This window comes from Apostichopus japonicus, chromosome 14 (assembly GCF_037975245.1).
Source record: "Apostichopus japonicus isolate 1M-3 chromosome 14, ASM3797524v1, whole genome shotgun sequence".
Lineage (NCBI taxonomy): Eukaryota > Metazoa > Echinodermata > Holothuroidea > Aspidochirotida > Stichopodidae > Apostichopus > Apostichopus japonicus.
The window spans coordinates 13,931,999-13,950,471 of record NC_092574.1 but is presented as its reverse complement, the minus strand read 5'-3'; the positions used below and the strand labels follow the sequence as shown (position 1 = coordinate 13,950,471).

The window sequence follows — 18,473 nt, the reverse complement described above, 5'->3', positions numbered from 1 at the left end:
TCCCCCGACTGCATATAAAAAAAAAACCGACTTAACATCCCCGACTGGTGATAGAGGTGGTGGACACTCTGCACCGCCCCTCCCCCCCCCCCCGCCCTGCCGTATTTCTCCGAAAAAGCCAGTGTTTGTAATCTCTCTTACAGCAAGAGAGCTGGAAAAGTATTTTCTTTTTTGTCTCTTTCCATCATTGCCACTGCACAGTGCTTCACATACCACAGTATACAGTTGAAGCAAGTGTCCAGGGATCCCACAAGGACAAGAGGGTCCGAAATATCAATGACCCTATGTGAACACTGCCAGACAAGACATATCAACTTTCTTTAGGTGTATCTGCAAAATTTCACGAAAGAGGTGGCGGGGAGGGGGGGGGTGGGGCAGAATATGTTGTATTAGGGTCTCAGAGGGTGATAATCGCTCACTGAAACCGTACAAGTTTGTGTAGTTGCGTTATAATGTTATACCATGCTGCAATATTACCATTCTCTAAAAGTACTCTCGTTACAATATCATATCTGAGTAAGCATCCTAGACTTACCTGTAGCCAAATGGTATAGTCCCCTTTTTCCAACTTTTCTTCCATATGACACTGTATAACCACATACGAGAACTATTATAGTTTTATCCATGCACTCAACATTATAATAATCTATTAAGTATTGACGGTTGTGGTTATAATGTTTCCCAATCCTAAAAAAAATGTAGTAGGAATTATTTGAAAATGTTTGGATCAGTTTAAGAAAAATAATATGTATGAATGGCGTATATCTGGTTATGCATGTGTTAAAGGGATATGACCATGACAAATGTATACCACTTTCAGTCTCAATCTGAAATCAAATTTCGCCAGAATGCATCAATCGTTAAAGCCTTTCCCAGCGTTTCTTTTTTTTTTATACAAGTTTATCAACCCTATAAAGCCATAACTTAAAATGCGATCCAACTGCCCAGATCAAATGAATGTTATTCAATGAGTTAACGTAGAGCATCTTCTCGGTCTTTTGGCTAAGATCATGTGTAGTATCTGTTCCCTTTCAAGGGGAATGGTGATGCACACCTGACGATGATCACGCAGTCACAGTCCCGATGCAAGGGGACTGGGGTTGGAAGCGGGTCAGTCGTTCGGTAGTTTGGTTTTCGTGCCCAGGTTCTTTCCTGGGCGACTTTTTCTTAAAAAGTATCTTTCTAAAAATGACCTTATAAACATCACTTGGATGACATTCAACACTACTTGTTCTTGCCAATTTGTAACACACTATACACATGTTAATTTGAGACCATAAAAGTATAATGTTATCGTATTCAACTTTGTGTTGCGTCCACTGAAGTTATTTAAGTTTAGAGATTGCGTCTGCTCTAATGACCTATGTATTAGACTAAGTAGTCCAGTCACTTTTAATGATCAACCTCAGCTGTTTAATTCTGTTATGAAAAACTTAACATGCATATAGAAATACAACCTGGACTAAAAACAGTGCATATTAACAGTCTGCAAAGATATCAACATTTATTTTGTGCCCCAAAGCTTCCTTTTATCTTTAAATCTGCTCAGTGCCCTAAATCTAGAGATCACAGACTTCAGTCTTAACCATGGATTGAAAGTATGCAAATCGACTTGTATGATGTAAATGAATGACGTCACACTGATAGGAACGGCGTGAAGAAGTAAATAATGATACTCGCTTGATAACGGGATTTATATTTTATAGAAATTCTCTAATCGTATTCTTTACACTTTTGTTTTTTCAATCAAATTAGATTTTTCATGAATTTCAAATACCAACTGATTACATTTCAATCATTTATATTAAATTTTCAGTCTATAATGTTAAGTTACTATCCTATAAGCTGCATACTATTGAATGAATTGAGACATGTAAAACTTTAAAAGTAAAATTGTGTATCATTTACTATAGAGGAGAGATCGCTATTTTCCTACACAACTTAAAACCTGAATTCTATTACATTTATCAAAAACATAGATTCAGTAAAAAAAGAAAAAAACATGAAACCAGTAGACGAAGATTCCTTCGTTCTATTCTCAGAAAAAAATAATTGTTTACTCTCTTTACGATTCATTTGATGATCTCGCTTCTCATCCTGATACCATATGGCCATTAAAACAAATATAAAAAAGGAGAGGAAATGTTTCTATACGAATTATAAGAAATAAATTCTACCGACTCTTTTTATCACTATTATTTACTTGTATCAAATAGATTACAAAGAAAAGAAGCGTTGAGAAAGATCCACGCCATCTATAAGAAGATGCTGGTAGCTGCAGTTACTCGAGCAAACTTGACGATAACTCATAACATATATGGGTACATATTGCTTTTCGTGTAACTTGCGGAATGGCAAAGTACCTTGTGCAGGATATCATATATAATGAATAAAGAAACTTGGGTAATTCACCAGGTATTTACTTGAGTAAAAGAAAAATAATAATAATAATAATAATAATAATAATAAGGAGATAAAGGATGTTTCGGTAGTGGCAATCTCAAAATACTGAAAGTGTTAAGACCGACAGGAAGGGCTGTTTAAAATAACATCTGCTTAGTGTTAACATCGGAACACTTCACAAGTGTTAGTTTGGAGCAATTGAAAGTGTAAAAACCCATACCCGAGATGATTCGCATGATACTTATTTTGGATGCCCTCCTGACAACCTCTTGTAACACTGGAACGTGTAAACCCTAACCCTCATAGTGTTAATAATAACGCTTAATAATTCAAATTCAGTATTTTACCACAACACTAAGAAGTGTTCCATTTAACTCTTACCAAGTGTTTCGAGAGGAACATATCTCTTTACCTAAAATATTGAAGCTCTTAACGTGATACTGCAATATTAATATGTTAAGAAACAAAAAGGGCAGGTAAAAGTTCTCTCCTTCTAATCGCATTATCTTGTCACACAAACTGCGCTAGATTTTCTTTAGATATTTCAACAAGCCTCTATATATACCATGAAAGCTACAAACTGGTGTAAGTTGCGTTCTTTTCCCGATGAAGTGAAATCCACTCATATAGTTAAAGAAGATAACTGTGTTGTCATAAAAAAAATTATCAATTTTTGGGTGAAAGATGAAATTTTAACAAATGCTAAAAGTTGGGGCTAATGCTGATGATCTTTCTGTAGTCATTCTATATATATATATATATATATATATATATATATATATATATATATATATATATATATATATATATGTATATGTATATATATATATATATATATATATATATATATATATATATATATATATATATATATATATATATATATATATATATATATATATATATATATATATATATATATATATATATATATATATATATATATATATATATATATATATATATATATATATATAGGAATAACGGACAAACTGTTAAACAACTATGCTGCATTTAGAGAAAGGCTGGATCTCGAGTGAGATACAATAATTGAATTAGGTAAGTGATTGGAAGTAAAACAGCCAATGTTTGGTTTTTGCAGAGCTTTCGAGCAAAACTAGCTCTTCTTCAGTGCAGGATCACCGAAAGTGACAAGGAGTAGCAGGAATTGAAACTGTTTTGTAGAGGAGATGTCGGCATGGTTGTAAGGGCAAAGCGACTTACTGATTTCTGCTGAATTGAGCAGAAATTTTAGAAATTCGGATTATTTTAATCCGCGTCGGATTATTTTAATCCGATTCCGTCGTGATTGTAAAGGAATTGTTTTGGTTGATCTGGGACGGCAAATCGTTCCTGATGTTTAAACCGAATGGTGCCGTGGTCTTTAGGTTTAGTTCCCAGAAATTTTCTTTCGCTTTCCTAGATTTATCTGTCCAAGAATGGTTCTGGTCAATGGCAATAACACGCAAATTCTCAATTGAATGATTTTGGAGATTGAAGAGATTTGCAACAGGTTGGTAGATATTTTTTGTTTTGATCGCCGATCTATGTTGTGTCATTCTCATTCTAAGAGTGTTTTTTTACTCTCCAATGTATTGTAAGTTACAAATATTGCAGTAGATGAGGTAAATGACATTTTTGGATAGGCAGTTAATTTTGTGCCGAATTTGGAACGTGCGTTTGGTTTGGTTGCTCTGAAAGGCCCCGGTCGAATCGACAAGTAAGCACGTTTTGCAATTTTGTGTACAGGGCGATGATCCTGTAGTTTCTGTTTTGCTTTCCCCTAATGGGGTGTCATCCCGAAAGGATGCCCGAACTAAGATATCCCGTAGGTTGCTGGGTCTTTTAAAAGCGATGACAGGTAATTCTGGGAATACTGATTTCAGGCGTTCGGTGCCTTGAAGTAGGTGAAAATTCTTCTGAATGATATTAGCTAGTGGTGGGAGACCAGGGTGGAATGTATATATATATATATATATATATATATATATATATAAACCTGATCTCAGCCAAAAGGGTAACGGGTAATGGTTAACCCATTCAACAACTGTTTGAATTACAAAAGTGTGTAAATTACTATAAGGATAAGAAAGTTTCTTGTTTATATCATGTCCTTCCGTCTTTCCAAATCACACTCCGTCTGTCCTCTCTTCAAGATGATTGAGTTACAAACCTAGCTTATTATTCTGACGTGAAAGAAAGTACTTAGTGTACTCCCAAAAATATAACCGCAGAAAAAATGATTAATCTAAATCGTGTCCCTTATACGAGCCCGACATAAATTAGAACTAATGTGCCATATTTATCCTATCTGTATACATACGTTTTAAGAAAGTATATTAAAAAAAAATGAATGTTAATCTCACGAAAGTTGGTTCCTTACTACATATTTTCTTTCCATGATCATGACAAAATCATTTTTCCCTCACGTATTTATTGAAGAGCTAATCAAACAAGATACTCAGAACCCCCCCCCCCCCCGTCATATTATAGGCCTATACAGAATTCACTTTACGTGACTACTACGATTCTATGTCATACCTAATGCTACTACATTGTAAAAGTAAATACAACGAGAGCACGATCTAATAACAGACATGCAAATATTTATGACGGCATTAATGTAATTATGAAATTATGTCCGTTTAAATTAAAATAAAATTTCGTTGAGATCAATCTTTCGTTTTTTCATAACTTAAAAAAGAAAGAAACAGTAGATATGTTTTTTGTTAAATTAATGTTTCGTTGCTATGCATGGTTGGTGTAGCATGTCAAATATATTTTACGATTTGAGTCCTTCAGCATCATCACAGGAGTCTAGTCTTATTCATCTGAATATTGCTCGAAGAATCTTTGAGTGTGTTTTACTCTAATTCTAACACGTGATATATCGTTACCAGGACGTTAGTCGAGTGCCGGACAATTTTCATCACTTTTCAAAGTTAACATATAAAGGCGTGCGAACTACAAAACAATTCTTGAAAGATAACACATTCAGATTCATCTACCTTCACTTGGTCATTTTGACAGCACCTTACCAAGTTGGGCCCTTATAGCCCTATAGCATCAAAACAAAATTGTGGAGGCGTCGCAAAATAAAACCCATAAAAAAAATCGAATAAAAAACAAACAGATGGTCGATGTTTGTAGAAAGAAAGTGGAAGAAAATCTTGCACATAAATAACTTCAAAAGTTGCAAAATATGACACCATCTTGCAACTAAGCACCGTTGATCAAATACAAAAAAAGGTCTCAAATGAGAGGGGACGCCTCCACCCCGTTGACCTCTTCCTCGGGACCACAACGTTTGTCAGTGGAGGGTGGCCAAGGTGACGAAGGTGAAAATTGGGGTCATCAAACTAACATGTTTGTAATACCAGGGCATTATAACCTATAGAAATGTAATAAGTGTGTAGTCTTGCAGCAATACTATATTTAAAATATTTATTGTTAAATTGTATTCAAGAACATTTAAGATGGCTGAGAGCAATGAAACGCTATGAAATGCCGGACTATGTACAGGTCTGAGTGCAGTTGTACAACTTTTCTCTGCTCTATGCAATTTGCGTTTGTTTGGACTTCTGGACAAGTATATTTGTATTTTGTAAGGAGAGTCACCAAGGTAAAAGCCAAAATAATTTGATCCACTCATAAACCTATAGCCCTATAGTCGTATTTGTTGTTTACCATATTTAATGTTCTGAGCTCTTGTTATCAACCAATTTCCATTGTATTTTTATATGACTGGCTGAATAAATATCTATCTATCTATCTCTATATACATTGACACTGTAACCATACGGACATGTCGACTACACATGCAGCCTTGTCTCTAGCCAGAAGGCCGAGGAGCGAGTATATATGACAACCTTTCTATACATTTTGATATCGGGGAAAGGTTCACAGAGTAACACACCTCACGGGTTACCCTCTCCAAGTACAATTACACAGCTGTCACGTGACAGTGTATGAAAATGATACAATGCGTGCGACTTTGCGAAGGTACGCATTGGTTTGTTTGACGTCATATACATCCGTCAGCGAATGGCTATATTTTATTTTTACAGCCTACACCATCACACCATTTAAATCTATTTAAAAGATAATGCCAACAAGATCTTATTATCATGGTCAACATCATTGTAAGGTTTATTGTGACCCTCCAGACTAGGTTTTATAACCTGAGCATATTCCTTGTTTGACTTTTTCCTCAACAGACTATGGGCTATGTGGCTTGTAAAAATTTGAGAGGTATACACTTATAATGTTATAACAATCTCTTGGAAAAAATATGCTAAGTGTTTAGCGACAATAAAATCAAAGTATATATATATATATATTGAGTTATTATGTTCATAAGCTTTTGTATATTGATCTGGTAAATGGACTTTTTTATGATTCGTATAAAATGTGTTGAATAGATGCCTCGGAGGGTCATGATTTTTGTGAACGTCTTTAAGTTCCTTAGCGAATACAGTATAGATGAGTTTTAGCTATTACTATATACACCACCAAACTGTAAGTCAATGCGAACATGTTCAGAGTATATGTAAAGAGATCACTTTCTATATATATAATTGAAAATATCATTGTCGTCTTGACTGTAAGCTAACTGTAACGTTTCTTTCATATCATAATTGCTATCGAGTTGGAAGTCAGTATTTTTTAAGAAGGTAAACAGCCACGTATGCATTGGGGAGAGGCCGAATGGTTTCTTACTAACACTTCACCTCGGTTGGATACACAGTTTTATATATATATATATATATATATATATATATATATATATATATATATATATATATATATATACATATATATATATATATATATATATATATATTGAAATTGAAATAAGTCTGCTTGCATTGTAACCAACGATTAGACAAGATTTAAAAAACAAAACAAGATGGCGCTACTTTAAAACTGTACAAAAATTAGGAGAATAGCGCGTCATCAGGCCACGTATTCAGTCGGTGGACGGTGGCTGCAAGCATGCCGGTCGCATCTTTTACGACATCAAGGGAGACATGACACGGGATCTTAGGCCACAAAAGTGCCATAAAACACCACCGGAGCGTTATGTAAACTCCAATGTGCCTTGAACCCTAGCACGATGTACCGAGTGTAGCTGCAGCTGGACTCGAACCCCAGACACCGGGCTAATAGTCCACTACTCTAACCTCTGAGCTATCTGATTAATTTACAGCTTAAGAAGCTTAAGTTTAGATTGAAGGCATTACAAAATCATTAAATCATTGCCGTAGCTTACATTGCCCTAACCCAGCACTGCATGTCAGCACATCTGTGGTAAGAATGTTGCACTTTCCAGAGAAGAGGCTTGCATTACATACAGTACTATATATGGAGCGCTCGAAACCAGCTAGCATGCATTCTTACAAATACAATAGGACTAACGCTACATTGCTACATATTACTTCGAGGAACGTAGACAAAGACTTTAATATTCTTCTAAAGACACAAATGTATAGAAGGTACTTTTTAAGAAAAAGTCGCCCAGGAAAGAACCTGGGCACGAAAACCAAACTACCAAACGACTGATCCGCTTTCAACCCAGTCCCCTTGTATGTTTTTTTTTTCTTGTTTACGATCACACGAGGAATCTTATCAATATATACTTCCAAGTAACTTTTCCTTTGCAACGAGTAATACCTTTGAATCAATCTAAGTCGCTTCTCGGCCTTTTGGCTAAGATCATGACGGTGTAGTATATGTTCCCTTTCGAGGGGAATGGTGATGCACACCTGACGATGATCACACAGTCACAGTCCCGATGCAAGGGGACTGGGGGTTGAGAGCGGATCAGTCGTTTGGTAGTTTGGTTTTCCTGAGCGACTTTTTCTTAAAAAGTATCTAAGTCAGCTCAGCTCGAAAGGCGAATTTTGTCCCTATTTCTATCGAGTGATGTTGCATTTGTCGCAAGTATAGTTATTCTTCTAAAGAGACTTTTTCCTTCATCCCATTGTATTTTTCAAATCTAAACCCTATGGAAAAGATACTTCTAATACATGGATATCGATATCGAGGGACAGTATAGGACAGGTGAATTCGAGTTGAGATTGCAAACCACAAATTTATCTCAAAATGTTTACATTCCGTACTACCAGTATAATAACAGTATTTGAATGTTGTTTAGCACATATGCACATGTATATTACTTTGTCTTGTACTACAACAGGGCAAGTTTATAATTGCAGTGTTTGGTGTACTTATATACTCATACTTGTACTCAGAGAAAGCAAATTTTATATCTGCGTACTCGGATCTTTGTACTCTTATTCGTGTTCTTCTCGTACTCGGTTGTCGTACTCATCAATGTGTTTAGTCAAAGACCCACACATGTTTCCCTATCTATAATAACCTCATCGTTCAGGGGCTGGAATATCTAGTTTAACACACTGTTTATCAGGCCAGCTCCCCAAAATCATTTGAAAGGTCATCAGTGAAACATGTATCCTTTAAGGCCGCAATGACATCAGTCGCGGGTCCATGGGGTATGAGACAACCCCCACCCCCTTGTTTCCGAACCCAACACAGAAATTGAAAGCAGTTTGAGCAAAATCTTGCGTGTAAACCTAATAATGGACCTAATTTTGTTTTCGGAAGAAGACCCCCTCACATCCCCTTTTCATTGGGGTCGGCTTCAACGTCCTCATGACCACAATCCCTCCTTTTTAAATTCCTGGGTCCTTCCCTGAAAATCTGACATTTGTGAAGGACAAATGATTGAATGTGATTGATATGAGATTTTTCGAAAACAATGGATTAACATAAACAATTATGCAGGCACTGAGGAATCGACGCCTATCATCGAATTTGCCATAAATGAGTAGTCCAGGTATTGTGGCATGGTTTGAAAACCATGACTAGAAAACATTACTTGTCTTGATGGCGTATAGTATGTCAGTCTGTACGTGTTATGCTCATTGCTAAATGTCTGTTATAATGTCTTCCTCTCAATGTTCTTGTCACTTAATCTATTATAGGTCATCACAATTGCACGCTAAAAGTGTCTAGTTGTTTCAAATATATTTTCCTGCAGGGTTTTGAAGCTCAGTATAATTCCCAGACAATAAGGCTTGTTAGCATAAACAATTAATTGTCTCAATGTGGATAACTACTTTTAAAAATTCGTGTTGAGCATTGGTGACCAGAGTCTGACTTTCTAGCATATTTTAGGGGCAAAACTGATTACTTTTCAGGAAAAGGTTTGTTATGGGATTTTGGAGTGACGTCACATATTTACAAGATTCATATATAGTTGCTCACAAATTGATCTTTGAAGTTTGAACCTTATGAGCTTAATTAATAAAGATTGATATAGACTAATAACATAAAGAGTTTGACAACCTCGATAAAGTAAAAAACGACGCATCCAAGTTATTACAAATCAAGGGTTCTCTTTCCATATATAAATATATTAACGGCGACAACCGAATGGCAAAATGGTGGTTGATGGGTTTTTACAGACATTCGCGGTAAGAAACCTGATGATTTTTTTGCATCAAGTGGGACTAATCAGCACCGATAATACTTACAATGTATGCATATATAATGCAGTTATTTATGATTATACCGTAACACTTAAAACTATGGAAGTACATAGGTATATAATATATTGTTAGTATGTTGCATTTGGGTTATGTACAATACTTCAAGATAATTCATTTAAAATACTAGCACCAACATTAAAAGACGTCTTATTATACACCGGTAACACATACAATGTACACCTGATGCAGATGTAATGCTTTTCATACAAGAATCGGGCGGAAGTTGTTTTTCTCGTTGGCTACTTGGTAGCATTATATTTATTAGCTAATTTGAGCTTTGTGGGCAAGAAGAGACACTGGCTCGAAAATGTCAACTTTTAACCAGTTTCTTGGGTAAATTTGGTTATAAAAATCTATGCTTGAAATTTAGAAATGAAACGCAACAGGTTGCTTGAATAACTCACTGTACTTTTGGGTTGAATTTCGCACCATTTAATGGTACTATATTCTTTACATCCGTTAAAGGAATGACAAGGTACCTGCAAACACATAATGCCAAAGTCGCGCCGGAGAGGAAGAGCGTCCAAGGTGGACGGGGGATGGGTATGGGTGGGGGAGGGTAGGAATGCACTCCAGAGACGTTCGAAAAGAGAAGACCTGTGGCATGCTCCCCTCCACCTTCACTAGCCGGGGGAAAGCGGGTTTTTTTGTTGTCAAATTCAAAAGCATTTTACAGTACAACTTAGCGCTGAGACTTAATTGTAGACTTAATTTATAGTCTAAATATAACTCTAAATGCACCATTTGACGTCTAAACGTTCGCATTCAACAACCACGATCTACCAAACTCAGTCGGGAAAAATTTTGAATTCCCCCACCCCTTCTCCCATCCCTTCTTCCATTTTTGAAATCATGTGCACGTCGCTGGGGCTCTCCCATAGAAAATCAGTGCAGTAAAGAAAGAACCCAAACAACCTATATTCTCTCCTTCATCAAACCAATAACCGGCTCGATTTGAACTGTCGACAGGTTAACTGTTAACAGGTTGATTTGTTGTTATGGGTAAACCGTTAATTCTTTGGACGGTTCAACGGTTATTGAATATGTATCCACAATTTGCTTGCCCTCACCCCCCCCCCCCCCCCACCCATCTATCTCTCTCTGCGAAGCGCTGTGTATACCATGCTAGTAAATCCGATTGTTAACTCCATAAACCAGCTTTCACTATCTGAAAAAAACAATACGCAAATTCATATCTTTTATGCTTGTCTCACAGAGTTTCGAGAAGAAACAATATGTGGAAATTTTGAAGAAAGTCTCTTTTGCGTCGGTTTTGTGCTTAGCCTTCCGTAACTCTATCTCATTGCATCTCCAACACGTGTGGGGCTCATTCAACGGATACTGGGAGAGTGGCTACACTAATCTCCATGCACAATTTGGGGAGTTCAATCTGATTGTTTATGGTAAGGCCAGGGGCGCAGAAACCCAAGTCTGGTCCATGGTGAATATTTTAGTCATCAAGCCTCCTTTTGACATCTAATTTTGGTTTCTTTGGCTTATTTTTATGAAAATGAGAATACAATATATATTTTATTTTTTAATTCCTTTAGCCCCTTATTGACCCCGGAACTCGAGGCTGTACCCCCAATATGACCTACACCTCTCACCGGGCCTAGTTATGACCATAACTATATTCAAAGTATGATTTAATCCAGGCGCGTATCCAGGATTTTCTAACCCGGGGGGCGCCAATTACTATCTAAGCGGAGCGCCACCATCGGTTGGCGCGGAGCGTACAAGAAAATTTCGGGTTTTGATACCCCCCAGATCACCGGAAATGGCACTTCTCGGGCTTGAAAATGACCAACCAAATGTGCACTTTTGCCTGAGAATCAAGTATTTCCCAAAAGTTTTTTTTTTCCATCCATAACCTTTTTGTAGATTGTCACCAGTCACACATCATGTTCGACCTCATTGCATGTCCTATGGAACATTGCTTTTGTAGGTAATTCTACGTCACGGCCCACAATATCCGAAAGCCCAACTTTTGAAGGTTTTAAGCCGATTATTTGTTGAGAATTTGAAAATTCACATTTCTCGTGAATAAAATCACTTTTAAACATACCCATAATGTTGCACAAAATTCAATCTATGGACAACCAATATAGAAAAACCTCCTGGAACCCCTAACAGACAGGTCAAAATTGAACGAGTAGAGGAAAGTATGATGAAGAATGTTGGTGAGGAAATTTTGGAAAATTCCGACACAGTTAATTTATTGGTGTAGAAATATTAAAGCCTCTTATAATGGCTATTATAAAACTTGGTTGAAGGGAATGAAAAATAGCAGATATTTCCGATATCAGGTATATCGAACCGAACACTACACACATAGGCGTAGGTCCCGTAGGAGGCGGGGCTGCAGCCCCCCCCCCCCCCGGCAACCATTTTTTTCTGGCACCTACTGAAAGAAAACTAAATAGCAATGAATAGCTTAAAAATGATCTCCTTGGTAATTAAAATAAAGTTGTAAGCTTGGCCGACATTACTACTGTAAAAGAGAGTTTTGACATAAATGGATCTGTATGGTTTTTCTCCATCTACATAAGACATTTGGTTGTTTACATTAGCATCCGGCGGTATACTGTGCAACTTTGACGGACCGTTAGGTAAACGATGCCATGCAATGCCATGCTTGCTTATATGATATTGGCATCGATATGTTGAACGCGCGCTTCGCGCGCGAAAAATTTTGGCTTTTTTTTCGGGCAAGTCATTACAGCCCCCAAATCCAATTGGGCTCCTACGCCTTTGACTACACACAAAGACAGTTTTTGAGGCTGTTCATCGTGGAACATGCATTCAATGCTCACTGATATGATGTTATATCTGCTCTTTGCTTTACAAATTCGAACAGGCGTGTAGCGAGTAATTGCCAAGAGAGGGGCGAAGCCTGTAGGCATACTATCTAAGCGAAGCGCCATCATGTGTTGGCGCGAAGCGTTCAATAAAAATTTTGGCCGAAAATGCCTCCCAGATCGCTGGAAATGACACTTCCCAGGCCTTGTAAGTTGCATCTAAGCATTGTCTATTTTGAAATTACTAGCGATGTCATAAAGAAAATTTGCTCGGGGGGGGGCGGTCGCCCCCTTCCCGAAATGCGTCATGTTCGCCGACGATTCGGTCGAGTTCAAGACCGGCCACAGTTGGTTCCATATAGCACAATTCTACAATTGTTTAAGGCGTCCATACACACACACGCGTTATGATAGACCATATATAGTATTTATATAGATACATTAGTGAGAGAGGAAAAATGGAAACGTCAAAAATGGAGTTGTCGGTGTAAGGGGTAGGGTGAGGCGCAAACCCCTCCGTAATCCTCGATCTGTCACTGGCTACCATGTGTATATAATAGGGATCAGCGCTTTAACTATGACTGTTCCTCTTTCTCTTCCCGAGGTCTTGGCTATCTTCTACTCCCTCCTTTTCTCCTTTTTCTCTCTTTTTTCTTTTTCTTTTCCCTTCCTTCCTCTCCTCCTTTTCTTTTTTCCCCCTCCTTTTCCCTTTTTTCTTCTCTTTTTTCTCTCCTCTTTTCCTTACCCGGGGGGCGCGCGCCCCCAACGCCCCCCCTGGATACGCACCTGTAATCGTAAAGACGTTTCGAAAACTTCAATCCCTTCAATGCCCTAAATTGCATCCACTAACATCACAGATTATCATTTTCCGTAATGTAATGTATGAACAACAAAAAACTCTTAGCAACGAAACATGGTATAGGTAGATATAGGGGTGCATAGGGCTTACTACACGTTCCATTTTACTCGTTCTGTAAAAGCTTTTATTAAGCCTAGGAATTCCTTATGCATTGATGCGATTTATTTTTCTTCATATACAAATACAATGAGCAAACGACTAAAATTTATTCTGAATAGATTTGTCAAATAGGTTGCTAACGTTAATGAGTAAGAGATATGTCTAGCAAAAACTACCATTTTTGTGTTGAGTTTTTGCTACGATGTGAAGTGGTGGAGTCGTACGGTATATCCACATATATATATACTGCATATCTTCAGGCAAAGCTTTTACAAACGTTACGGTATACTCTTTCATATACTTCTGTCTTTCTGTGTTTCATGTCTACTTTTTTACTTCCTTATTTGCAGGCACACCATTAATCGGATTTCTTACTTACTGGCTTGTTTCTGCGTTTTTCTTGATTACCGATGTAACGGGAAAACCCAGATTCCTGTTACGCTATAAAGTCCAACCTGAGCAAAACGTTCCGGTAGGAAACCTCAAATATTATTACTTTTAGGGTGGGGGGGGGGGCTATCATACTGAGAGTTTTACAAATGAGTTTAATGAGATGCAAGTTCCTTATTAATAAGATTGATGACATAATTGAAGCCTTCAAATAGACTGATCAAATAATGAAGACATATGAATCCTCTCAGCTAAACTATTCTTCCTCAAGTACCTTGTTTAGTTTCTTGCGATGAGCATTGCAAGCTCTTTCGATATATTTCCTCCACGCGATTGATTGATGTTCACTATACATTATAATAAATGACACTAATAGTCACGTCACAGGCATATCTTCTCTTTCGACAAAGGAAACGGCTGTCTTTGTTTGAAATTAGTAATAAACTTGCCGAAACAGTCGTTTTGATTGATTGATAAACTATATCAAACATGACGAGATTCAGTCAAAGTGTAATTTACAAGTTGGGATTAAGACTAATATATGTACTGACGTTGCAGCCATCCGAAACCGGGAAAAGAGGTTAAAATTCCATCTACATCCGCCATGACATCTTGTTGATTCTCTTTTGTTGTTTAATGACGAGTGCCCCTTCTGTAATCCTTTGAGATAACTGGGCATCAAATAACGTCACTCCGAGTCACAGATTGTTTGAGTTAACCTGTATACACAATACGTGTACACCTTAGGTGGAGGCCGTATAGAGACTTGTGTATGATATGTGGTATACTACTAGATGTATATATATATATGTATATGTGTCATATATATATATATATATATATATATATATATATATATATATATATATATATATATATATATATATATATATATGCATATATGAATGAGTTCTTTTTTATAGTAAATTCTGTTTTTACAACATATTTCATCAGGGATGAATTCCACTCTTTCATTTCCTATAATAGGTCCCAACCAAGAAGCTGTTGAAATGTCTTGCTGTGGTTGTATTTAACCAAGTTTTCGTTAATGTGCCCTTCTTTTTGGCGATGCAATATGTGCTTAAAGCAAGAGGGTGCAGCACGGACCCTAAGGAATTACCCACAGCACAGAGGACATTTCTAGATTGGTTTGTCTTCATCTTCGCTCAGGAGGTTGGCTTCTACTACATACACAGGTAAAATAGACGCACACAGATAAAGGTATACAAAGAAACGAACTTCAACCATTTTGTTTGTAGTTTAGTTGGCAAGTTTTCTATCAGCTCTACCGAGAATCATTCAAACTAATAATTCAGTTACCCCCCCCTCCCCCGCCAGATATTTTCACCAAAAATAGCGGGAATTTTTCGAGGTCTTAATGGAATGTTCGACCTTTTGCTTCACTAAGTGCAATGAAACTTACGCCCCCCCCCCCCTTCCCACTCTCTCCCTCCATTTCTCTTCCACCTCTCACTTTCGCTCTCTCATCCGTTTGTCTATTACCAGTAAGAGGTGACGATATCTTATCACAAAACTGAGACTGACGAAACTTGGGTCTCACGAGTACCAAAGATAGATGTATTCATTTCAGCTGTTCATCTCGTTAAATTAATCAATATTACGTCCTCTCCTTTGTTATGTGTAATAAATAATCAGTCACTCTCCCACCCACCACACCCCTTCCCTCGCCCCTACTTTCCTTCCATGGTTACTTCCATTATCATGAGCTGACGATGGCGATTATTTTGGACACTACTAAACAAACAAGTTCTAATCCAAGTTAAAGAATAATGGTTATCGTTCTTAATGTCGTTGATGTTGCACTCTGAACAAATACAACCAATTAATTAATCAAATTTTATATTGATTTGTACAATTTGACCATTGTGAGCAAGTCTTTGGTACTAGTACATAACTGGATACCTCCATGTAACTAAGAAACTGTGACTTCTTGGTCACAATCTTTGACGAGCTTCTTACACGAATGAGGTGTTAAACGTTTACTGCAATACAGAAATTGTTGTTTCCCACCAATCTACTTTATTTATTATTATTATTATTGTTGTTGTTGTTGTTATAATGATAATTATTATTATTGATATTATTATTGTTATTATTATTATTATTTGTCTTATTTCATCATTCTTTGTGCGATGCTGGTGAACTAATATAACACATTCTATTTTCTTACGTTCCTTACATTTTCTTGAACGGTTATGTATTCTACCATCACCTTTTGACATATTCAAATCCAAATGTACATATAAGCCTACCCCCCCCCCCCACACCTCCCCCGGCTTCATTAGCTCTTTAACATAGTACCGGATAAGCTATTCTGAAAATCCATATACCAATTCTGGCATTGCTTGTGCTTGCTGCAAGTCGATTTCTGTTGTTTTTCTACTTTAAGATTGCTGCATATGCCTATACTATACAGACACATTCACAAACTGCATCATGAATGGACGGCACCCATTGCCCCTGTGGCAATCTACGCTCACCCCGTTGAACACATCTTGGCCAACTTTCTACCCGTGGTTATCGGACCTATCTTAATGGGTTCGCATATTACGTCATTATGGTTGTGTCTTGGGTTCGCGATGACTGTTTCACAAGTACACCATTCTGGGTACCATCTTCCATTCCTGCCGTCACCCGAAGCTCACGATCTCCACCACGCTAAGTAAGTGACTTGGTATCAAAGTAAGATTAAAGCAAAACATTTAAGTTTATTTCTGTCACAACGCCAGTTGAAGAGAATGGACACTTTAGAAACCATTATAGGTATGACATAGGGCCTATTGGCTACAGCTCCCGCGGTTCCTGTTGGTTAAGGTAAGTTTCAAATTACAGTTCGCCCTTGCAAAGAACATGGGTTCTCAAAAGAGTTACCAAAATTAACACGAAATGCTACTGATATTGATGATATCATCTCAACCAAAGTAAAAAAAAAAAATTAATTAAAAAAAAATCATAAGAAGGAATTATGCTAATTAGTAAAGTCAGACGCGCGATAAAGCCAGGGGGACGCCACCCACCCCCCTTGCCTCCCGTGCGGACTACTATGTCATATAAGTGTATGAAGTTACAGAAAACGAGTATTGTGCCCCTTTTTAATTGTTGCTGCACTTTCTAACTCAGAATTACTGGATATTCGTCTGATGAGGTATAAGCGCGAATGATTTACTTACACGAATGATTATAATTTGTAGATGTGATTTAAAGTAAATTTTGAGTTGATTCAACATTTCCTGTGCACAAATCATTCCATGCAAGAGTCGTTTAATAATGTTTAGGTTATTGACTTGACTATAGTCAAGTTCCCATGATGAAGAGTGTTCAAGGTTGCCGGGATTCATTTGAGGATTTCCATCGGAAATAACGTTCTCTTTTCTTCTTCTTCTTTTTGTTGTTGATAGATTCAACTGCAATTATGGAGCAATTGGCTTTTTGGATCGTCTCCATGGAACTGATTCTCTCTTTAGGGAGATGAAACTTCACTACCGACATATCTTTCTTTTAAGTCTCGCTTCAGCTGCAGAGGCATTCCCTGAACTAAAAGAGAAAAAGTTGAAATAGGAAGTCGTCATTATTAAGACGCAAACTACTGTATAGAGATTGCTGCAAATCTTGAGAGATTTAATAGGATAGTCCAGGTGAATGATAATAGCCTATTATAAGCACACTGTATTGTGAAATTGCATTCAGTTCCAATATGTCGTTCTTCGAATAAGCATCATTTAAAGTTGGCAAGGTTTGTATACCATAAAAGTGAACTTGAAGCGAACATGTCTGATGTCGTAGCAGCTTACAGATAATTGAATTTTGGACTTTTGTTTCACCCCAAAATAAGGAAGACCGTTTACCATGCAATTCCGACCGACGTTTTATGTCACAATTTCGACCTTTTTATTTGAAAGTATAGACGGTTTATCAATATTTACATTTCACTTCAAACATGTGATATTTTACCATTAAACTGCATTATAATGTCAAAATTTCGATATTTCACCTCAATTTTCTTCATTTGTTTTTTAAAGACTGAAAATAATATTTTAAAGTTTGGATGGATTATGAGAGCAAAAAAAGATTTGATTGTTCATCATTTGTTGATAGTGCGGTGTCAGCATCCATAACGCTTGAATTAGGAGTATAGTTTATGGGAAATTCATGACTTTTTGTCGGGACGATCGGAGATTTTGTCGGCTAAAAGTGCCAACACCAGTCACCAGGTCATCAAGTCAGGGCCGGGTTAAGGGCAACTGATACCCTAAGCACAGCCCAACAATGGTTTTCTTCTAGGTCAGACACAGACCAGGAGCAGATCAATCAAATATATTAAATAAAAAC

General features: G+C 37.1%; 2 protein-coding genes across 2 annotated transcripts in view; one reads left to right on the top strand and one right to left on the bottom strand.

Moving 5' to 3' along the window:
- LOC139979497 (MIT domain-containing protein 1-like) overlaps nucleotides 1-18,473 on the bottom strand; it is a 167,722-nt gene that overhangs the window by 87,969 nt on the left and 61,280 nt on the right. The window lies entirely within an intron of this gene.
- On the top strand, nucleotides 9,758-18,127 carry LOC139979802 (fatty acid hydroxylase domain-containing protein 2-like). The gene is made up of 6 exons (XM_071990921.1): nucleotides 9,758-9,902; nucleotides 11,194-11,380; nucleotides 14,084-14,205; nucleotides 15,111-15,319; nucleotides 16,534-16,806; nucleotides 17,543-18,127. The coding sequence occupies exons 1-6, from the start codon at nucleotides 9,870-9,872 to the stop codon at nucleotides 17,700-17,702; spliced, it is 984 nt and encodes a 327-aa protein (XP_071847022.1). The 5' UTR covers nucleotides 9,758-9,869; the 3' UTR covers nucleotides 17,703-18,127.

Bases quoted from the DNA above. Each gene is read 5' to 3' on its own strand.
- LOC139979802 (XM_071990921.1), top strand. From the start codon at position 9,870: ATGGTGGTTGATGGGTTTTTACAGACATTCGCG. The intron at 11,381-14,083 runs GTAAGGCCAGGG...CCTTATTTGCAG, and splicing joins GTTCAATCTGATTGTTTATG to GCACACCATTAATCGGATTT. The intron at 15,320-16,533 runs GTAAAATAGACG...TTCTACTTTAAG, and splicing joins GGCTTCTACTACATACACAG to ATTGCTGCATATGCCTATAC.